This window comes from Salvelinus fontinalis, chromosome 27 (genome assembly GCF_029448725.1).
Source record: "Salvelinus fontinalis isolate EN_2023a chromosome 27, ASM2944872v1, whole genome shotgun sequence".
In the NCBI taxonomy this organism is placed as follows: Eukaryota; Metazoa; Chordata; class Actinopteri; order Salmoniformes; family Salmonidae; genus Salvelinus; species Salvelinus fontinalis.
Window position 1 is genome coordinate 19548669 of NC_074691.1, and position 24026 is coordinate 19572694.

Below are 24026 nucleotides of genomic sequence, written 5' to 3' on the forward strand. Positions count from 1 at the left end.
CTGACAAGGTAAAAATCTGTCGTGCTGCTCCTGAACAAGGCAGTTAACCCACTGTTCCCTGGTAGGCCGTCATTTTAAATAAGAATTTGTTCTTAACTGACTTGCCTAGAAGTAAAAAAAAAAAATTAAAAAAAAGACATCACTGAATGAGAACTCTCAAGGCATGCACACCAAAACGACGTGTGTTATCTGTAGATCTACACGTATGAATGAATTGGCTCTACTGCCATTTAAACCCACTTTCCCGAGGCCCCACATACATAGTGAACTGTTTACGTGGCCTTGCTCCTGTATGAATGAGGCCTTTGTGGGAGATGGGAGGGAGAGTGGCCTACTTCTGCCTGTGTCTGCATAACATGAACCTCTACACAGCCTCACTACTAAACTACTGAGGCCTTCTGCTCTGGAAACACACACACACATTTTTGAACAATTGAGTACCACAGTCATAAAACCCGGAAATGGTTCCAATCGTTTTTTGCCTCTGGGATTTCAGAACTACTTCATATAATGTTTGTAGGCTTACCCAGGCGTGACGTTTTGAGAAGTGCGCAAATCTCTCGGACAAGGTCACTTCAATCAATAATTAGCATAGCACATTTTTGTAAGTAAATTCAGCCCAATATATTGATGAAAGTCACCTTGTCCGAGAGAATTACACGGCTATCAAAATGTCACGGCAAGCCTACACCAAACACACAAATGTATTTTTTCGTAAAATTCACAATGTGAAAAATGAACGGCGAAAAAACCATTGGAACCATTTCCGTGGTTTTATGACGCGTCCACTGAGGCGGACTATTAGGAAACACAACGAATGCAGTCAGGTCAAATGGAGGAAACTGCTTTGAAAACTTGGCTAATGTGTTGCCTTGATCTGATCTCTCTGTGTGTCTCTCTCACCTGGTGCACTGTACATGTTAGCGATGGCCTCCCTGTCGTAGGAGTCCTCCACGTCACTCCAGCTGCAGAAATACGTCAGCTCAACATGGCCTAGGAACGAAGGAGCGAGAGAGAGAAAAATGAGTCATGTCAACAAACCCAAAAAAGAACCCTTTCCAACTTATGTCAACACGTACACACACGTCTCCAACTTTCAAAAACAGTGTTTGTGTCACCCTGACTCCCTCGCTCTCTCTGCACACAACAGTCCACTCAGCTGACCTCTAGAACACTTACACACCTCTTTACCTCCTCCCTCTCTCTCTAACAGAGCTATTCCAGCAGCACACGGCCCCAGTGATTACTCCTGTTTAGCTGCTAACGGCTACCAGTATCATTAGGACTAATGTTGCCATTAGCTAGCCGGTGGCATCAGCCGGAGTTAACCAGACTGATGCACTACACTACTCCTAGGCTGTTGATAGCACTTCAGAACAATAATTACACACAGAGGGGAACACAGGGAGACCAAAACAGCCACTCAGATAATTAGACAAGTGTCCATAACAAGGTACAGAGAAATGATGGGACTAGAAAGGGAAGGAGAGAGATTCAAGCTTCGGTCGGTGTAAAACAAAGATAATGCTTTGGAGGGAGATTCCAAACCACTGGTATCAGACAGATAGGCGTATGAGTGGCGTGTCCTATCTATATGAATATATCTGGCAGAACTTTAGTAGTTTAATCTTTGAAGGAAAAGTGAAAGATAATGAAAATTCCCCACCAGTGTGAAATACTTAGTACTTTGCTTCATAACTTCTCTTCTAGTCGACAGAGGAACTTAGATTGAGGCCTGCATATTTCTCCTAATGCATATAACGGGGTCTACACAACACGTATGATGGGCGTTCACTTTTGATGGATAAACGCTATATACAAACACCCATCACAAAGCCCTGTTGCTTCAGTAGAGCTGTGTGACCTCTGACCTTTGCTGTTGATGAGGATGTTGTTGGGGTTGAGGTCCTTACAGACGATGCCCTCCTGATGGAGTGAGTCCAAGGCAGAGACCATGTCCACCGCCCAGCACCTCACAAACTCCTCTGGAATCCTGGCCTGGGACGCTACAGCAGACAACTGGTCAAGCTCTGCAAACAGCCGAGACACATCCTTATCTGACTCTACCACGTCCTCCACACCAAACACACCAGCCTTACAGGCCTGGAACTGGGACTCAACGCCTAGTGCACTCTCTGCCCCAGAGCTAGCTCCTGTCCCATCCTGACCACAGTTGGAGCCAGCTATCGTCCCGTCTGGGTTAAGAACCAAACTGTCAGGGTGTACCTGTGGGTTCAAAATGGCTTCTAATCTTTCAGGAAGTGAGCTAAGTGAGTCAGCGAATGGAATGTCTGTGTTGGAGGAAGAGAGCGGGGCTATAGACACAGCGCTGGCAGGAAGGAAGTCCTTATTCGGGAGTACGGGAGCTCCGGAAGCCATTTTGACATCTTGTCCGAAGGCCAGGCCACAGTCGTCCCCCAGGGAGGCGCAGGGAGAGGAAGAGGTGGTGTGTTTGTCCCTCGAGGGGAGGGCCCGCACCACAGCCAGCTCCTCCCCCTCCTCAAGTTCATGGTGGAGCTGCAGCACGTCCGGCTGGGTCAACTTAGGGGAGGTTTTGGCCTCCTGGGCCAGACACACCCCCGAGGACACCAGCTCCTCCTGTAGGGCCTCCACTTCCCCAGTTACCCCCACCAACCCCTCCCCACCCATGACCCCAGGCAGGTTGACCAGGAGGTCAGGGGGTCGACCCTCGTCCTCCACCACTGCCTCTTTAAAGGAGATGACTGGTACCGATTCATTAGAGCCCTGGTCACTACCATCCAGACCCCACCGGTCAGACCCACCTCCATGACCTTTCACCTCCTCCACAAAGTCCGACAGGTCTGTGACTTCAGAGCCCAGGTCAGAGGTGGACAGGAAGGGGAGTGGCTTGGAAGGGTCTGGTTTGGGCCTCAGCTCGGCCGAGTCAGGACACCACGTCACCTCGCTAGCACTGTCCTTACTATCGATACGGAAGAACTCCATGGGGGTGCGTTTGGACTGGTCCAACGAGAGGGGAACGGCGGGGGAGAGCAAGGGGCTGAACACCTCGCCGTGGTCCTGCCCGATTTCCTGGCCATGCCCGTTGTTGTGATCCCCGGCCGTCTGAGTAAAGAAACGCAGCTCCTGGGCGCTGATTGGAGAGCAGAGGCTGTCGTTGCTAAGCAGTGAGCGAGTCCTGGAGGAAGTGGTCGTCGTGGTGACGGTGACATCCAGCGACGATGCTTCCTGTCCTCTCGACACACACCCCTCTCCCTCCTTCTCTTCCCCCTCTCCTAGAGCTTCTGGTTCTACCTTTTCTTGCTCGTACTCATTACAGAGATTCAGATAACTGTCGGTGCACTCCTCTAACTCAGAGGTCGCTCCAGAGTCCGGCTGGGGCCTAAGGCGGTCAGCCAGTCCAGGAGGCAGAGCACTCTTCTGGGGGAGGACAAGAGAAGACTCCTCTTGCCTCTGGAGCACACATCCAGAACCAGACCCAGCTCCAGGCCCAGACCCAGAGCTGCCAGAGTCCAAGCCCAGCTTGGGAGCAGCATGTTGGGCAGAGTAGACTGCCGTAGTGTGGCTTTTCTGAATGAAGGGAATGTCGAAGCTGTCCTCCGGGCTGGAGTTACGCAGGAACTTCCCAATGTGAGACCACAGCTTCCCACCTGGACAGAGGAGAGAGAGAGAAGAGACAAAGAGATGGGGAGAATTGAAACTTGTTGAATGATCAAAGTAAGAACGTTTTGGTTGGCAAGGTGGGTTGCTCAAAAGGTAAATAGAAGGAAAAAACAACATTATGGTGAAAACAGTTTAATTGTTTTGGGGACTCAATTACCACAAGGGTCATGATAACATTTAGAAACTGTCCTTGGCAGGCAGAGACGGGCACACTCCTCCCCAAACACTCACACACTCACACACTCTAATCCAGCTGTGGTGTGAGTGATTGTAGGACAGCATCTGTTGTGTATGATGAGACTGAATAGGGTGTGTGCTGCTGGCGGTGATAATGATAGTAGGGCAGCACGATCACTTAGGAGGAAAAACAACCACATGTTGGACTGGAGAATGTCACTCAGGTCACTGCCTCCCTCTGTCTGCTCTCAACTACTTTGCTGGCTGTTTGTCTGCTCTTCCCATGTGGGACAGATTCGCTATACTGTAACGCACTAGTTTCAGCTGTGCTTTTCTTAGACTTGGATTGTATCTACCATTTGAAGCATCATATCATTTTATCTAGTTTTCCAAATCAAATATTGCGCCAGCCAATCAAATATTTAAATGCCATATGAAAAACTCATTCATTTTCTAAATGATGGTAAACAAAAATCAATAGGTGCATAACATTTTTTTATTTATGTGTCTTTTCGCAAGTAATACAAGTGTGAGGATAGCAGTTACTCTAACTGCTATCAGAGTCTGTCTCTTTCACACACACACACACACACACACACACACACACACACACACACACACACACACACACGTTGGTGAGTGGAAAATAAGGAGGCCCAGGTGTTAGCATAGCTGATGAAGCGCAGCACCACCTGGTATTCAGAATAATGACCTGTGACATACACCCAACTCTATCAAACATCTGTCTACAACAAGGGTAGGCAGGCAGGCAGGGAGTGAGTGAAGGGAGGGAGATAAAGGAGAGAAGAGATATGAAAGATAGAGTGAGGGAGACAAAAGAAGTGTGCATCATACCCTCAGCGTAATGTAGCAGAAGAAACACAGTGTCCTCTGAGACAATGAACTTCCTCAGCCGCACCATGTGGGGTACAGAGTGAGGCATGATGGTCCGCTTGGGTCTCCCACAGTCACTGCTCTTCCTCAAGCCCTGAGGGAGGGAGGCCAAGAGGAGGGATGAAGGAGAAACATTGCATTGAGGTTGTGCAAACATTGCCCTGCCAACCCGACTCCCTGTGTCTGTATTCATTAAGACGTATACAGTACATCTGAGTTATTCTAGGCTTCAGTGCAGGAATGAGTGAGAGTGTGTGCGTGTGTGTGTGTTTGTCGTCTGTGCCTGTGGCGTGCTGTTGGATGGCATCTGGCACACGTCTCGCCCCAGAGCAGGAGAGCTGACAGGGACACGGCCATTAGAATCAATTACACAGGTCACACTCAGGGCACATGGTGACTCTCACATACACACCGTTACACTCAGGGCACATGGTGACTCTCACATACACACCGTTACACTCAGGGCACATGGTGACTCTCACATACACACCGTTACACTCAGGGCACATGGTGACTCTCACATACACACCGTTACACTCAGGGCACATGGTGACTCTCACATACACACTGTTACACTCAGGGCACATGGTGACTCTCACATACACACCGTTACACTCAGGGCACATGGTGACTCTCACATACACACCGTTACACTCAGGGCACATGGTGACTCTCACATAAACACCGTTACACTCAGGGCACATGGTGACTCTCACATACACACCGTTACACTCAGGGCACATGGTGACTCTCACATACACACCGTTACACTCAGGGCACATGGTGGCTTTCACACACACCGCTAGCCTGAATACTAGGGACTGACACACACACTAGTAGGACTACTATTTCACCACATAGACTTACTTTCAAAATAAAGGTCTCCTGGGTTCTCTTGTCCATAACCAGAAGAACCTGAGGGGAAAGACTAAATTAAAATCCAGACATAACATTGCAGTATCCCTCCATCTCTTCCCTGCCTCCCTCCCTCTTAAATCATGTCTGTTTCACCTCCCTGCACCCCCTCCCTTCCTCTCTCTTTCCTGACATCTTCATTTCTTTTCTCCTTCACTTCTCCTCCTCTCTCTGACATCTCCATTTCTCTCCTGCTCCCTCTCTCAGGGGAGAGCTGGAGCATATGTGGCGGGGTGTGTGTGTGTGTGTTTTATTCTCTGTGACCCTGGCTGGGCCCAAACAGGTGCAGGCTAAATGGATATGAATGGAGTTGTGAGTAAACAGAGTGAAAGTGCTAGCCAGGACGCTAATATAATTAACACACCAACATCAGGGACGGGGGAGAGGAGAGGAGGCGCAGGGGTGAGGAGCTCTCTCCATCTGTCCCCCTGTCCCCAATTAAAAGTGAGAGAAGGAGGGAGGAGAAGGAGAAGAGCTGTGTATGTCATTGTCCATTAGGTGAAAAAAAAATGTTTTTGTTGTCTTTCGTTGGCCGCCATTTTTATATGCACAGAATAAGGGAGCAAATACCCGCAGGTGCTTAGTTGTGTTGCTGAGTTGTGTGCAAACATAGTATGGTTTTAGTTGTGTGTAGGGCTACACTAACACATGTGTTACACTGTGTCCATTTGATATGTGTTTGGTTGTGTAAAGAGCTGTGGCTCTGGCCTGTGCTGAGCTCCATTGATTCTGTGTTGTGCGATGTCCGCTCTGCCTGCCAAGTCATTTCATGCTCCAGTGCTGGAGTCACTTTGCCAGCAGCTGTTTGAGAGGACCAGTAACCTAAACTGACCTTGTGGCATCCCGACACACACACACTGGCTTCCTTTCCTCATCTCCTTTCCTTGATCCTAGCTGATTTTAAAAAGACATGGATAGGTGAAAACAGGTAACACAGTAGTCTTTCTACTTAGAACCAGGAAAGGAGATGAGGAAACCACTTCAAACTGATGATAACTGCCCACAGGATGCTTATCTATAGTCTAAAGTGGCTTCCTCTCCATCTGCACCAACCTAAAACAAACAGTCTATATGACTGCTTTTCAACCCATCCTTCCCCAGACTGACCTTATCGATGACCCCCAGCACCATGTAGGCCCTGAGCTCCTCGGCTGGACTCTGCTGACCCCCTCTGCATGTGGCGGTAGAGCATTGTGCCCCCATGGCCTGAGATAGATGGACAAGATTGATTTTATATAACCTTATATAAAGACAGGCAAGTCATTGAGAAGAAATGTTGTCTTTTACAATAATGATTATAAGGGTGCATCAGTGAGCCAATGAGATTGTTTGTAGCCACTGACCACTGTCTGTGTTGACCCTTGACCCATGCTGTTTCTCAGATGCTGATTGGATATCTGCTCAGCACGCATCAGATACTCAGCCGTCCTTCTCTTCACAGCCTCCCGCCTCGTAGGGCTGGGCTCGCCTGGAGAGAGAGGGGGAGATGGAGGGAAGGAGAATTACGTAAGATACAAACACCAGCCAATAGAACCAGCCAATTCAGATTGCAAAGCCAATCAATCAAATTGTGACAGCAGGTAGCCTAGTGGTTAGAGCGGTGGACTAGTAACCGAAATGTTGCAAAATTGAATCACCGAGCTGACAAGGTAAAAATCTGTTGTTCTGCCCCTGAACAAGGCAGTTAACCCACAGTTCCTAGGCCGTCATTGAAAATAAGAATTTGTTCTTAACTGACTTGCCGTGTTAAATAAAAGTTAAAATCAAAATGTAAAAAATGAAATCACGTGCCGCATTTGCACCAATACACAATTTCCCCCTAATCGGGCAGAACTCTGAGGGAGTGCAAGTGCTTGTATGAATACGAGCAAGAGCGAAGACAAGAAAGAAAGGGAGAGAGAAAACGAGAGAGTGTGAGAGGTATTGTGTAGTGTAGCAGTGTGTGTCTGGACTAAGAGCTGTAATTGACGTTTTAAGGGGTGTTGAGTTAATAACAGTCATTAGTGACAAATGGCTGGCCATCGCTTCCTCTCAACAGAACCCATTAACACAGCACAACAAACAAACAAACATATTGTCTCCTCAACAAAGTACCTAGTGTTTCCCTCCAAGGTACCTTACCTTGCACCCCTTGCAGAAGCAAATCCACCCCGCTCCTGTAGTAGGAGAAAGCTGATTGGTAGTCCTGCTCTGCTTCCTTCTGCACAGCCAATCGGATGTGTTCGCTAGCCCTGTCCAGGTAGTCTCTCTTGGTTTCCCTGGCGTTAGCGTTACCTCTCCTCAGACTGGAGGGGAACAGAGCTGTCCTGCTAGTTCGGCTGACCTCGGGGGCTGGGGAGCCGGGGGCTGGACTTGAGGTGTGCTGCTGATGGTGGTGCTGCTGGTAGTCATACAGGGGGGGCAGAGAGGGGCTGCTGTGGGTACTGGTGATGGTGCTGGAGCCTCCCAGTGGCTGGTTGGGCGAGCTACGGCCAGAGGCCATGCCATCGTCCAGCTCAGCCAAAGAGTCTATGTCTACGGCCAGGGAAGTCAGGTCACTGTCACTGGACGGACCTGGGGAGGGGGCACATAGACATCAGAACAGACAACACACAAATACAGGAGGGTAGACACACACACAGACAATATTGTTTTTACCTCCATATTCAGACTGACTGGTAATGGTCAAATCATCTACTCCACCGAGATCCCTCTGAACTGGGGAGAGAAACACACAGACAATGAGTGATACGAGGGTAGGTGTCCTTTTCCCTCAAATATGAGGTTAAACTGGGATGAAACTGTAATGAATACTCCTCAGGTCCTGCCCTACCTTCAGAGCCGCAGTCTGATAGGCTGTCAGCCAGGAAGTCCAAGAAGGGTTCGGCCGGTCCAATAAGCTCTGAGCCGTCGCTGACCTCCCCTCCCTGAAACACAACCAACAACCAATCAGAGAGGGAGCCCATTGGACAGTGAGCCTATGAGGAGTCAGGGACAGATGTTTATTAGCAACGTGATGCTAGGTGGACCAATACCTTGAAGGTTTGTGTGTGTGTGTTCATGCGTTTCAGTGCAGTGAAATGCCTTTTTTGGCTAGCTCTAACCCCAACAATGCAGTAATCAATAACAATGTAATACTAAAACTAACAAGGTATAACAAAAACACACCAGATATAAAAAATAAGAACACAAGAAAGTAAGCATACTATATACAGGGTCAGTTCCAGTACCATGTGCAGGGATACTGGATCGATAGAAGTAGATATGTATAGGGGTAAGATGCCCACGCATCAGGATAAACAGAGTAGCAGCAGCCTTTATGATGAGTGTGTGTGTGGTGTGTGTACCTTGAAGAAGTCCTGAATGTGCTGGCTGCTGTAGAGGGCTGGGATGTTAGCAGAGAACTGGAGCAGATCTTCTGAGCACTGCCTCCTCTCCTCAATCACCGTCTCATCAAAACGACCTACACACACACACACTTATTACACTGGGTTTATTACACACACATCACGTCATGTAATATGTTATTACACACGTCATGTAATATGTTATTACACGTCATGTAATATGTTATTACACGTCATGTAATATGTTATTACACTGTGTTTATTTTACACACACACACACACCATGTCAGGTAATATGTTAATAGCGGCCCCTCACCAAACACTTTGGCCTTGGCGAATGGTGGGAAGAGCTCTGATTGGCTGAAGAGATTCCTGTGTAGCTGCCAGAGGTCGTGATGAAGTTTCCGGAAATCACTGTACCTCTTCCACACCGTGATCTAGAGAGAGGGAGGGAGAGGGGGAGGGAGGGAGAGGGGGAAGAAGAGAGGGAGAGGGGGAAGGAGAGAGGGGAAGGAGAGAGAGAGAGAGAGAGAGAGAGAAAGGTCTTAGCAAGAAAAAAAGTAAGACTCAATATCACTACTCTAGGAACACACACACAATGAAACCTCCCCACACACACACACACACACACACACACAATGAAACCTCCCCACACACACACACACAATGAAACCTCCCCACACACACACACACACACACACACAATGAAACCTCCACACACACACACACAATGAAACCTCCACACACACACACAATGAAACCTCCACACACACACACAATGAAATCTCCACACACACACACAATGAAACCTCCACACACACACACAATGAAACCTCCACACACACACACAATGAAACCTCCACACACACACACAATGAAACCTCCACACACACACACACACAATGAAACCTCCACACACACACACACACAATGAAACCTCCACACACACACACAATGAAACCTCCACACACACACACAATGAAACCTCCACACACACACACAATGAAACCTCCACACACACACGATGAAACCTCCACACACACACGATGAAACCTCCACACACACACGATGAAACCTCCACACACACACGATGAAACCTCCACACACACACACACCTCTTATATAAATCTCCACACAAGAACATTCACATCCCCCCCTTCTGTCTCTCTACAGACAGACACACATTCGCTAACTCCAGTAAAACCCCTCTACCCAACCTGAACAGCCCCAGACCAGCTCCAGACATCCAGGCCCAGGTCCAGAGGTAGTATAGGGCAGACAGAGAGGTCTGAACCCCAACTCGGACTGCTCTGGTCTGGGCTGCCGGTCCAGTGCGTGAGGGACACGAGACACAGCACCACTCCCAGAGAGAAGGACTACTCAACAATGGAGCTGTGTGTATTCCCATTTCTCTCTCTCCCGACCACACACACAAAAGTAATTGGGATCATGCCTGCTGTATTAGAGCAGGCCTCAGGGCTGTGTGTGTACAGGCATAAGCTGCAACCTTTTCCAGCATATCTCCTACCTATAGTTCTATATGCATTAGCTGTGTGTGGGTAAAATCAATGGGGAAGCCAAGCCAAAAAATACAAATAAAAAGCCATTACAACCGGTGTTGTGATAATTGTTGTTTTCTCTATAACCTGTTAGTTCATATTAGAGGTCAACCGATTATGATTTTTCAACGCCGATACCGATTATTGGAGGACCAAAAAAAAGTCGCTACCGATTAATCGGACAATTTATTTATTGTTTTTGTAATAATGACAATTACAACAATACTGAATGAACACTTATTTTAACTTAATATAATACATCAATAAAATCAATTTAGCCTCAAATAAATAATGAAACATGTTCAATTTGCTTTAAATAATGCAAAAACAAAGTGTTGGAGAAGAAAGTAAAAGTGCAATATGTGCCATGTAAAAAAGCTAACGTTTAAGTTCCTTGCTCAGAACATGAGAACATATGAAAGCTGGTGGTTCCTTTTAACATGAGTCTTCAATATTCACAGGTAAGAAGTTTTAGGTTGTAGTTATTATAGGAATTATAGGACTATTTCTCTCTATACGATTTGTATTTCATATACCTTTGACTTCCGTCCCTCTCCTCACGCCTACCTGGGCTCGAACCAGGAACACATCGACAACAGCCACCCTCGAAGCAGCGTTACCCATGCAGAGCAAGGGGAACAATTACTCCAAGTCTCAGAGCGAGTGACGTTTGAAACGCTATTAGCGCGCACCCCGCTAACTAGCTAGCCATTTCACATCGGTTACATCAGCCTAATCTCGGGAGTTGATAGGCTTGAAGTCGTAAACAGCGCAATGCTTGAAGCAGAGCGAAACGCACGAAAGTGCTGTTTGAATGAATGCTTACGAGCCTGCTGGTGCCTACCATCGCTCAGTCAGACTGCTCTATTAAATCATAGACTTAATTATAACATAATAACACACAGAAATACGAGCCTTAGGTCATTAATATGGTCGATTCCGGAAAGTATCATCTTGAAAACAAAATGTTTATTCTTCCAGTGAAATACGGAACCGTTCCGTATTTTATCTAACGGGTGGCATCCATAAGTCTAAATATTCCTGTTACATTCCTTTTTCGCGAATGCGCACCGCATCGATTATATGCAGCGCAGGACACTCTAGATAAACTAGTAATATCATCAACCATGTGTAGTTAGCTAGTGATTATGATTGATTCATTGATTGTTTTTTATAAGATATGTTTAATGCTAGCTAGCAATTTATCTTTGCTTCTTACTGCATTCGCGTAACAGGCAGGCTCCTCGTGGAGTGCAATGAGAGGAAGGTGGTTCGAGCGTTGGACTAGCTAACCGTAAGGTTGCAAGATTGAATCCCCGAGCTGACAAGGTAAAAATCTGTCGTTCTGCCCCTGAACAAGGCAGTTAACCCACCGTTCCTAGGCCGCCATTGAAAATAAGAATGTGTTCTTAACTGACTTGCCTAGTTAAATAAAGGTGGGGAAAAAAATAAAAATAAAATATTTTTTTTAAATAAAATTGGCCAAATCGGTGTCCAAAAATACAGATTTCTAATTGTTATGAAAACTTGAAATCGGCCCTAATTAATCGCGCATTCCGATTAATTGGTCGACCTCTAGTTCATATACCTTGCGACCGTGATATATAGGCCTAAGGCCGAGACAATAAGGAGACACACTGGCAGAATATATTCAACCACACCTTTATTTCATCACAAAACCGGAGAGCCACATTTGTCCTGTGAAATCCACAAAGCATATTGCATATAACAAAGTTACATCACCTACAGAATGTTCAAAGCAAGTTAATGTTTCCGACATTTTTGTACCATTAATTCTTGCCACTAGGGGGGTGCCATTTCGACATAGTACAAATTCGTTTCCAAATTAAACTGCCTCGTACTCAATTCTTGCTCGTACAATATGCATATTATTATTACTATTGGATAGAAAACACTCTAGTTTCTAAAACCGTTTGAATTATGTCTGTAAGTGAAACAGAACTGGACTTAGAGCAATTCTCCTATGAGGATTTGAAAATGCTGAAATCTGCTCGCTGTTCCCAGACCTGTGGATAACTCTGACTGTCTTCTATTGGTTGAGATGCACTGCATACGCCTTCCCCTGGTTGTTAGCGAAAAGGGAGAATTGAAATGGAGTCTCTACGTAGATCCCAAAGTTTATAAATTAATTGGGAACGAGGTGGCTCATTCCTTTCACCTTCGCTCGGGCGCATTGAGGACCTTGGGACGTTCTTTTGGAAACATCGGTTATAGATCTCAGACATTTCCGGCTGTTTTTATTCGATATAGGCTTCAAAGACATCATAATCTTGTTATTTTGAACCGAATTATATCAGTTTATGTCAGTATATTGCGATTTTCGGGTATTTATTTCCTTGGCGCTGTAGGAATTTGGGTCTCTCTCTCTTTCGTGCTAATGTTTACTGCTAATTGCAACTCTGAAGACGACGTTCTCCAACCTATCAACGATTCTTTTTGACAAAGGACACCTATCCCAAGATTCTGATGAGAGTTCATCGAAAAGTAATCACTATTTATGCTGATAATTCATTGTTCTGTTGAAAAAAGTAAAATGCATGAGACGCCATTTCTTGCAGTGTAGCATTGTGTTATCGCAGCCTGTATTGCGCAGTAAGGTTAATTTTAAAAATGTAATTCAGCGATTGCATTAAGAACTAATTTGTCTTTCAATTGCTGTCCAACCTGTATTTTGTTAGTCAAGTTTATGAATAGTTTTCGATAAGAATAGGTGGCTTTCCAAGATGGCGCCGGACAGATTGCTTGAGCTTTTGGCTACTTTTCTCATTGTATAAGCACGATCTGTGCCGCTAAATATGCACATTTTCGACCAAACTCTATATGCATTGTGTAATATGATGTTTCAGGACTGGCATCTGAAGAATTCTGAGAAGGTTAGTGAAAAAAGTAATATATTTTGGTGGTTTACACGTTATCGCTCTTTTTGCCTTGAATCAATGCTGGGGTGATGTTTGCACATGTGGTAAACTAATATAACGCTATATTGTGTTTTCGCTGTAAGACACTTAGAAAATCTGAAATATTGTCTGGATTCACACGATCTGTGTCTTTCATCTGCTGTACGCTGTGTATTTTTAAGAAATGTTTTATGATGAGTAATTAGCTAATACACGATGGTCTCTGTAGTTATTCTAGTCGTTTTAGTGAGAGTTGTGATGGGGGCTGCAATAGTAAACTCTGATTTATACCTAAAATATGCACATTTCTCTAACAAAACCTATGCTATACAATAAATATGTTATCAGACTGTCATCTGATGAGGTTGTTTCTTGGTTAGTGGCTATTTATATCATTATTTGGTTGAATTTGTGATAGCTACTGATGGAGTAAAGAAATGGTGGAGTATGGAAGTGGTGTCTTTTGCTAACGTGGTAAGCTAATAGATTTACATATTTTGTCTTCCTGTAAAACATTTTAAAAATCAGAAATGATGGCTTTATTCACAAGATATGTATCTTTCAATTGGTGTCTTGGACTTGTGATTTCATGAACATTTTATTATATGATATCCCTGTGGCTTTAGGCTAGGCTAGTCAGCTTTTGTGATGGGGTGCTCCCGGATCCGGGTTTGGTAGGCGTTAGAGGTTAAACAACTTGATTTAGAACCAGAGTTACCACAAGTCCCAAAGAAAATAGGAGCTGCCTCTGTAACAGTATAACTTTGCGTCCGTCCCCTCACCCCGACCCGGGCGCGAACCAGGGACCCTCTGCACACATCAACAACAGTCACCCACGAAGCATCGTTACCCATCGCTCCACAAAAGCCACTTCAAGGTCACAAAGCGAGTGACGTAACCGATTAAAACGCTATTAGCGCGCATCACCGCTATCTAGCTAGCCATTTCACATCCATTACACCTCCACTATTCCAGCACCATTTCAAAGTCATAAAATCACCTCTGCGTAGTCTAACACAGTGACAACTAAAAGATACCAAAAACAATTCAGTCCAATCAACCAAAGCTAAATATGATGTGGCTGTCCATGGTACTGATTTCTGTGCATGCATGTAAGTAGAAAAAACATGTTGACTCACCCTACAAGTAGAGAAACGCCAATGCCATCCTCACTTTCATGTTGCCGAAACGGTCTCTGACTGTCATACAGCACACACTTTTAGTTGTTGTTGTCCTAGGCAAATCATTGTACCATCTAAACCCCTGTGAAATATATTTTCAGCTGTTTAAAGCTGGTGTACAAAACTAAAATTAAAAAATGCAAAAAACTAAACTTGAGAACGGGAAGCATAGAAATAGCGCACATAAATCAGATTTACCGCTTCTCTGACTTGCTTCCAATGAACATGACAGATCTATAACTCACATTTCTGTGGGAATTTGGTCGGTTCACCCAAAAAGTTAGATACTGCAGCTTTAACAATAATCTACATCTAGCTACATAGTGAACTTCCATTCTCTCAGGCCAGGGGCACAGTGTATGAATTTATGGTTGGATCAATCGCCGTTATAATCATTGATCAGTACGGAGAATTTTTTTAAATATTTTTTTTTGTCAATAACGTTTGGCTTTTGATGTGAAGCAAAATCCAAAATGGCTATCCTGGACACTTTATTTTGTGTGCCAGGACTCAGTTTAGCTCAACGCTGATTGGCTATTATCTTTATTTTTTAGGGAGGCCAAATTCGCTTAGCTTCCCTTGCATTCATTCAATGCTATGGGCGGCAACAATGTCATACTCTTTTTGGCCAGACAGCATGGACTATACATACAGAGACAAAGGGGCACTGTTTTGCTCGCTCGGATGCAGCCATAAATCCAGTCTCTTGCGAATTGAAGGAAAAGTATAACAGAGACGAGAGCGACGAAAGATATAAAATAAAATGTCTTAGTACATTTTTGAAGCCTGGCTTCCCATGGCATCCATGAATACGCACCACCATCTAAATAACAGCAATTGAACGTTATATGCCCACAACTTATGGCCATTATTCCCTCTTTAGGTATGCTGACGCTAACTTAGCGGTCACGGAGCTATATAGCTTAACCGCGAGACATTGATACTAACAGATTAAGTAGCTAGTACTAGAGTGGGTGTATGTAAACACGTACTAATAGGCTCTGCTAAACCCTGACTCTCTGACTGACCAGGGTTCACACCAGGGTTGGAAATTAACACCCGCCAAATGCGAGTAGATTTTGTCATTGGCGGGTAACGGCCAGTGTACACTAGGAAGTGGTAAATTTCTGTGTGCCGAGGCGGCCGCCCAGAGTGGCTCACTTGTGGGCATGCTGGCAGCACGTTTGTTTGTGCATCAATAATTCAGTATAGCAAGTTTGTATGAAGGTCTAGTTATTAAATGGGTAAATAGTTTAATCCATCCTCCTTTTCATTAATTTATTCACAGTAATCTAGTAATATGCTCTAAACCACTCGGTGACAAACTAACTTTCTTACCCCGTTTCCAATCGTCCACATGGCTGGGAAAACCTATCCAATTAAGTAAATAGATTTATTTAAAAAAACAAACAAACATATTATTAGCTAGCTAGCTACAGTGCAGGCCAATTCATATGTGACTCGTTTCAGGAAACTAGGCGTATGTCGCGCGTCACTACTTCACAGGAGAGGCATTTGATCATTTTTTTAATCAAAATGCTTTTTTTTGGCAGAATTACCTTCTGGAACCTTCTGAAATGTGACCTTTCATGTGCCTTAAAAACAAACTTGTATGCCATCTGTAAACACAAATAAAATTGTAACATTATGAAGCTAGCTGATTTAGCTCCGGAAAAAGTCAGGAACCTTCTCGCTAGCCATGATTGGCTGAGTTAATGGAAGGTACAAAATAGGCACCTTTTAATAATCTGCGTAGTGTGTGTACGACTGATAATAACATTATCAACACTCAGAGATGAGTTTGGATTGGTCTGCCATGTAGCACGCTTCTGTCTGTAACATGAGCTGCTTAGTATGTGCAGGTAAGCAGCTTTTTTGAGAGAGATCACTAACTGCACAAGTGTTGCTAATGCTCTCCACCTTCTGGAAGAGCGAGTTTTGAAATCAGTGCAATGCCCAGTGTAAGCAGAGCATGACAGCTAAGGAGAAAATTCAGGCGTTTGATTGCAAATGGTTAGCTTAGCTACCTGTAGATTCATGTAGGGTAGTATCGTTATGAGTTGGGATAATAGTTAATTGTTTAGCTAGCTAGCTACAGGTCTAAACAAAATACTCCACTACGCAAGTAACCATTTCACTGTACCGTTTACACCATCTAACAAGCTAAACTCAGCAAAAAAAGAAACGTCCTCTCACTGTCAACTGCGTTTACTTTCAGCAAACTTAACATGTGTAAATATTCGTATGAGCATAACAAGATTCAACAACTGAGACATAAACTGAACAAGTTCCACAGACATGTGACTAACAGAAATTGAATAATGTGTCCCTGAACAAAGGGGGGGTCAAAATCAAAAGTAACAGTCAGTATCTGGTGTGGCCACCAGCGGCATTAAGTACTGCAGTGCATCTCCTCCTCATGGACTGCACCAGATTTGCCAGTTCTTGCTGTGAGATGTTACCCCACTCTTCCACCAAGGCACCTGCTAGTTCCCGGACAATTCTGTGGGGAACGGCCCTAGCCCTCACCCTCCGATCCAACAGGTCCCAGACGTGCTCAATGGGATAGAGGTCCGGGCTCTTCGCTGGCCATGGCAGAACACTGACATTCTGGTCTTGCAGGAAATCACACACAGAACGAGCAGTATGGCTGGTGGCATTGTCATACTGGAGGGTCATGTCAGGATGAGCCTGCAGGAAGGGTACCACATGAGGGAGGAGGATGTCTTCCCTGTAACACACAGCATTGAGATTGCCTGCAATGACAACAAGCTCAGTCCGATGATGCTATGACACACCACCCCAGACCATGACGGACCCTCCACCTCGATCCCGCTCCAGAGTACAGGCCTTGGTGTAAGGCTCATTCCTTCGACAACAAAAAAGCGACATCAGTGAAGAGCACTTTTTGCCAGTTCTGTCTGGTCCAGCGACGGTGGGTTTGCGCCCATAGGCAACGTTGTTTGCCTGGTGATGTCTGGTGAGGACCTGCCTTACAACAGGCCTACAAGCCCTCAGTCCAGTCTGCCTCAGCCTATTACAGATAGTCTGAGCACTGAAGGAGGGATTGTGCATTCCTGGTGTAACTCGGGTAGTTGTTGTTGCCATCCTGTAACGATCTTGTTCAGTTATCGTTACACGTGGCCACTGTGAGGACAATGAGCTGTAAATTATTGCCCTGGCCAGGGAGCAGGGACCCTGGGCATCTTTCTTTTGGTGTTTTTAAGAGTCAGTAGAAAGGCCTCTTTAATGTCCTACGTTTTCATAACTGTGACCTTAATTGCCTACCGTCTGTAAGCTGTTAGTGTCTTAACGACCGTTCCACAGGAGCATGAATTGTTTATGGTTCATTGAACAAGCATGGGAAACAGTGTTTAAACCATTTACAATGAAGATCTGTGAAGTTATTTGGATTTTTACGAATTATCTTTGAAAGACAGTTTAATGTTTTGCTTTTGAGTTTAGAAACTAATCAAAAATATTGTTGAGAAAGTTGCTTTTAGTTGCCTGGTTTGCTAGATTGACATATACTAAATTCATTTTTAAACCTGATGGGTTTATTGGTGTTAAAATGCACCAGTTATGCCATTTTGGACCCCCAGGCTGCTGATGTCACGCACCCTGTCGTTTTTGTGTGTACTTTTTCCATAACGACAACTTTAATGTCGGACGACAATAGATGTTCATGATGTCACTGCAACAACTGTATACAGACATTTCGATAGTAGTAGTATAAACCAGCCTTTAGTCATGAAATCTTTGGTTGTACACTTGTACTCACTGTTTAGCACATGGTCTCACATGTGAATCGTTAAAGAGATGGGTGGGGCTAAGGATCAAGAGGGTGTGAATGATGCTGAGTGGGTGTAGACAAAGAGCTCTCCAGTAGGTGTACCAAAACATTCAAAGGCACATTTTCTCAAAAGTGGTGTTACAAATTTATCAACTTCCAAAGCAGAATTACTTTCCCATTTGTTCCTCAAATGCAGTATATGATACAATTTTCTATCTATGAGCCTCTACTTTTATCCAGTGTAAATAACACCATTTCAAATTTTGCTACATAAGACCGAATCGAGGCGGTCGATTAAATTAGCTACTAACGTAGCTAGTTAACTAGCCAACATTAAATACTGTATAGCTAGCTAGGTGAATTAAATAACTTCATATTAGCTAGCTATCTTGATGTATTTATAATTGTAAATTAAAAACAAACAAATGCATGTGTAGGTAGCTAGCTAACAGCCATGAGAGGGTGAAAGGACAGCAGCTCCAGCTGTCAAATAAGTTTCTGCCTTAGCACTACAAATGATCAACTCATCATCAAGCTTCAAGTGGTATTTATGTATTAATTTTCCTTGATATGATCCTGCTGTCATATGCACGTGTGTGCACATGCATCTATCTATCTATCCAATGTTATCATGATTTGTTATAAGATATATTATACTTTAGTAATACACAATGACCTGCTGATGTGAAAGTCTAATAATGACATTACCTTCCATATTCCTTACAGATACCTTGCAACTGGAGATTCCTTCAAAACGATGACCTACAGTTACGGTGTAGGGGACTACACAGTTGGGTGCATTGTCACGAGTGTGACCAGGGCCACCTGGGAATGGTGGAATTCAAGCATGTGTGAAGGCTACCTGTGTCCTGCATAACTTCATGATGGACATTTTTATTTTTTATTTCACCTTTATTTAGCCAGGTAGGCCAGTTGTGAACAAGTCCTCATTTACAACTGCGACCTGGCCAAGATAAAGCAAAGCAGCGCGACACAAACACAGAGTTACACATGGGATACACAAACACACAGTCAATAACACAATATAAAAAAATCTATATACAGCGTGTGAAAATGAGGACCAGGAGGGGACATGCAGCTCTCTGCCGTGTGCCAGACCAGAGGTCTGCTGCTCTACAGGATGTTGCACGGACGGGGTAAACAATGCAACACGGGAGGCAATCAATGTGGAGGAGATCTTCACCTCCTACTTCTTCAAAGAGGGTGCTGTTCCCTGGCAACACCATAGACTGCACTATGCACAACCAAAGGCTATTTTAAGAGAAGCCCACATTGCAATAAAGAGTATTCTTTACATTTAATAAGCTGTCAACTCCAGTTATTACAATTCCCAGTTTCTCTCCCTTTAATTTCTACTTCTCAGATAAGGGTGATGTCTGCACAAAAACAAAACAGGCTGTTAATAGTCACCCATACTGAAAATGTTTATCAACAATTAGACGCCCTACAACCCACACACTGGTATATCAATCTGATTGATAGGGTAAGCAGGTTCAGGTGTCCACCCACCTTCAAAGAATAGGCAAGAGGACCAACCATGGAGAATATTAAGACATCTCATTATTTATATTACTACGCTATATTGTTTGTCCTCGGGTGTCTGTGCATGTTTTTCAGTATAAAGTACTCTGGAGCCATTCAGTGTGGACACTGGACACCAGGTGAGGCCACACACATACAGATTCCTGTTGAACACTGTCTCTTTTGAACAGTCTCTTTTTATATGTGAACCCCTTCCACTTCTGAATTGCTTGACAGAGGGAACAGTATGATCAGAGCTGAGAGGTCACTTGGTCGGGTCAACATGATGCACTATAAAATAGATGCTTTACATTGAAATACAGATAGAGATGTAGTAGTCCCAGAGTTAATGATCCATGGTCAGTTTGCATTTCACCTCCTGATGATTATGATGACTGACATATTGTTAGAATTAAAAAGACTAGGCTTAATCATCCCATCTCTCTCCCTCTCATCTGCAGGTATCTTTTGATGTGAGAGAGGATACCAACCCCCAGTCGCATCATCACCATTCCATCACATTAAGATAACCCTCGGGCCAACTGGGGTCCAAGGAGGGTTAGAGACGGTTAGAGACACTTAAGTAATTCTGATGACCTGAGAGAATGACGTTTGGTAGCACTGTAATTCATTACTCATGTGCAGTCTTCCCTGCTCCTCTGTTCTCATCTCTTTCCCCTTGTCGGTCACACTCACACCTCCCTCTCTCCCCACCTCTTTCTTCCTCTGTTTTATAATTCAGACCAGATGTGCATTGAAGTACCGATTGAACTTGTATTTATAAAATAATATTTATAATGCATGAATTATGTATTTATAACACTTGGATAAAGAACTTTTCAATAAAGCTTTTCACATTCTCCACTAGTTGAAATTAAGTCTCTAATTTGATTAAATACTACACCTATCCTGTGTCCTCAGATCAGTGTAGATTAAGGAAATGAGCTGGCGAGAAGAACCTGTTTTACATTATTTACATGATGCATAAGAAGTGTGGTGTACTGTTTTTGTAATTCTGGTCCTATATGTATGAATTACAAATCAGCCTTTAACTAGTTAAATAATGTGCTCTAGTCTAAGGCAATGTTACAATGTGTAACCATTGATGTCCTAGGACCAGGAATGGTAAACACTGTTGAAGTGTATAATTGTAATAAATACGGTGAATGCAGACACAGCATCATTCAAAGACTGGAGTTTGATACTCCTGGTTTTGGATATGACTGAAAAAAGAATGTCTCACAGACATTCATACCTGAACCACACCTTTATTTGCCAAGATAGAGTACAAGATCAGAGAATACATTCAATGTATTTGGGGAACTCATGCTTGGTAATAACTACATGTATATACGACTTGCATCCTTGGCACAACAAAGTTATATTATATTCTACTCAATCCATAGGCTTCATTGATGCCATTCAGAATGTCTTGAAGTTAATACAACCGGCTATGATTGCTGTGGTTCATAGCTAGCTAGCTAATATTGACATTATAATATTAGCATGTAACAGTCATATTGTCACGTTCTGACCATAGTTCTTGTGTGTTGTGCTTGTTTTAGTGTTGGTCAGGACGTGAGCTGGGTGGGCATTCTATGTTGTGTGTCTAGTTTGTCCGTTTCTGTGTTCGGCCTAATATGGTTCTCAATCAGAGGCAGCTGTCAATCGTTGTCCCTGATTGGGAATCATATATAGGTGGCTTGTTTTGTGTTGGGGATTTGTGGGTGGTTGTTTCCTGTCTCTGTGTTTTCTCTGCACCAGATGGGGCTGTATCGGTAAGCCACATTTGTTATTTTGTATTTGTTTAGTGTTCAGTATTTACGTAATTAAAATCATGTTGAGCTACGCTGCGTCTTGGTCCGATCCCTGCTACAACTCCTCTTCTCATGAAGAGAGGGAAGGTTGCCGTTACACATGTGTGTAACAGTAATTTTCTGCAATTTCTTGGGGATTAATGATCAACTGGTGGAAGCAATTAAAATCACTGTTCTGAACTAATATGTATACCAAATGTTTTAGGGTCTACACACAGATCGGCTACAAAACTAGCTACACATCCATAGGCATACACCTGCATTGCTTGCTGTTTGGGGTTTTAGGCTGGGTTTCTGTACAGCACTTCGAGATATTAGCTGATGTACGAAGGGCTATATAAAATTAACTTGATTTGATTTGCATACAGGTATTTTTATCTTCCACTACGCAATAAGAAAAGAGTTAGCTAACTACATTACTTTAGTTGCATTGCATAGCAAATATCAGCAAGACAGGCTTACAAAATTGTACTTTAAATTTGCAGTAAATGCTTTAGCTAGCTAGATTATTTACATCGACTCTTTCCCAAGACAACAGCCTGGTTCTCTCAGGAATCCCAAAAAATTCAAAAAACGCTCATAAAGCTACCTGGCTAATGTTAGCTAGTCAGCGAGCTTGCTAAAGATTTTTCCTAAATTAACTTTGACACAAATTCATGCATAATCGTCTCTACATTAACTTATTCCTCTGGACTGTACATTTTTTTCATAATTAGTTATGACATTATAATTACTTACATTTGCTTCCATTCTAGTATTTTTGTCAGCCATCTTTGCTGAAGAAAGTCTCTAGCATTGGGTCGCAGAGAGTCAAATTCGTCATGGGAACCACTCGATATGATCGATCGTTGCCCAGCGTTAGCCGCTGGTGATTTCATAAAGTTGGGAAATGCATTACTTTTCACCGCCTCCCACGGCACGTTCCCGCCACCCAACAGTCCCCAGACCACTCCGCTTCACACCGTGTTCCTTCCATTGAAAATGAATGGGAAGCGGGTTCACTGCACAGTGTACATGGGCCGTAAGAATGTAAATTTCACCAGCCACGTTGGCAGGTGGGCACATAAAGCATTTGCGATTTTTTTTTATATTTATTTTTAAGCCCACATGTAGAAGTTGGTCGAATTGACAAAGGCTACTAAAGTGTAACTTTGTTCTCATGTTTCTTGGACAGTTACATAATTTTGTTCACATGCTAGGTTGTATTTCAATGTAAGTATGAGTTTGCTGCAACTGTCTGCTGCTAGGAAGACATCACAGTCAGATTATTTTCCATCACAGACAAGCGAGTGCCCAAGTTATCATGGTAACGGCCTGTCCATTAAAGTTCCAGTTGACAATGTGTCTCACCTAATTGTGCTTGATTGAGCATAGATCCCTCCTAAAAGTCATTGTTATCCTAGATGTATGTGTGTGCTTCTACATTTCTACTTAGGAGCACATCATGTACTCCTTGTAAAAAAATATCAGCGTAGAGACCTGAACTATACTAATAAATAGCCTGCATCACTCACTCACTTTTGTGGCAGGGCAGGCACTTTGTTTACTCTTGATGGTCAGTTGTTGAAGTGCTTATTTGTTTTTATTATTGGATCTAAATGATTTATTTTAACTTGTTTGGGATAGGGGTCAGCATTTTCACTTTTGGATGAATAGCGTGCCCAGAGTGAACTGCCTCCTACTCAGACCCAGATGCTAATATATGCATATTATTATTAGTATTGGATAGAAAACACTCTGAAGTTTCTAAAACTGTTTGAATGATGTCTGTGAGTATAACAGAACTCATATGGCAGGCAAAAACCTGAGAAAAAAATCCAAACAAGAAGTGGGAAATCTGAGGTTTGTAGTTTGAGAACTCACCGTTATCGAATACACAGTGGGATATGGGTTCATTTTCACTTCCTAAGGCTTCCACTAGATGTCAACCGTCTTTGGAACGTTGTTTCAGGCTTCTCATGTGAAGGGGGGCCGGATGGGAGCTGTTTGACTAAGGGGTCTGCCTACAGCCTCGTTCTCAGTCACGCGCTTTCACTTGAGAGTTAGCTCTCATTCCATTGCTTTTCTACAGACAATGGAATTCTCCGGTTGGAACATTACTGAACTTTTATGATAAAAACATCCTAAAGATTGATTCTTTGACAAGTTTCTTCGACCTGTAATATAACTTTTTGAACATTTCGTCCGAATGGACCAGATCGCGCTTTTGGATTTGTTTACCAAACGCCCTAACAAAAGAAACTATTGGACATAAATGGACAT

The 24026-nt window shown here is 43.8% G+C and overlaps 1 protein-coding gene across 1 annotated transcript in view; it reads right to left on the bottom strand.

Moving 5' to 3' along the window:
• Nucleotides 1-24026, bottom strand: part of rps6kc1 (ribosomal protein S6 kinase polypeptide 1) — a 47637-nt gene that overhangs the window by 13079 nt on the left and 10532 nt on the right. Inside the window, exons 3-13 of the mRNA XM_055885166.1 lie at nucleotides 9271-9391; nucleotides 8955-9070; nucleotides 8441-8534; nucleotides 8266-8325; nucleotides 7750-8181; nucleotides 6972-7096; nucleotides 6736-6834; nucleotides 5581-5628; nucleotides 4675-4807; nucleotides 1872-3629; nucleotides 904-993 (exon numbers count right to left, since the gene is read on the bottom strand). Coding sequence (XP_055741141.1) covers nucleotides 904-993; nucleotides 1872-3629; nucleotides 4675-4807; nucleotides 5581-5628; nucleotides 6736-6834; nucleotides 6972-7096; nucleotides 7750-8181; nucleotides 8266-8325; nucleotides 8441-8534; nucleotides 8955-9070; nucleotides 9271-9391 — 3076 coding nt within the window. The remainder of the gene's footprint in view (nucleotides 1-903; nucleotides 994-1871; nucleotides 3630-4674; nucleotides 4808-5580; nucleotides 5629-6735; nucleotides 6835-6971; nucleotides 7097-7749; nucleotides 8182-8265; nucleotides 8326-8440; nucleotides 8535-8954; nucleotides 9071-9270; nucleotides 9392-24026) is intronic.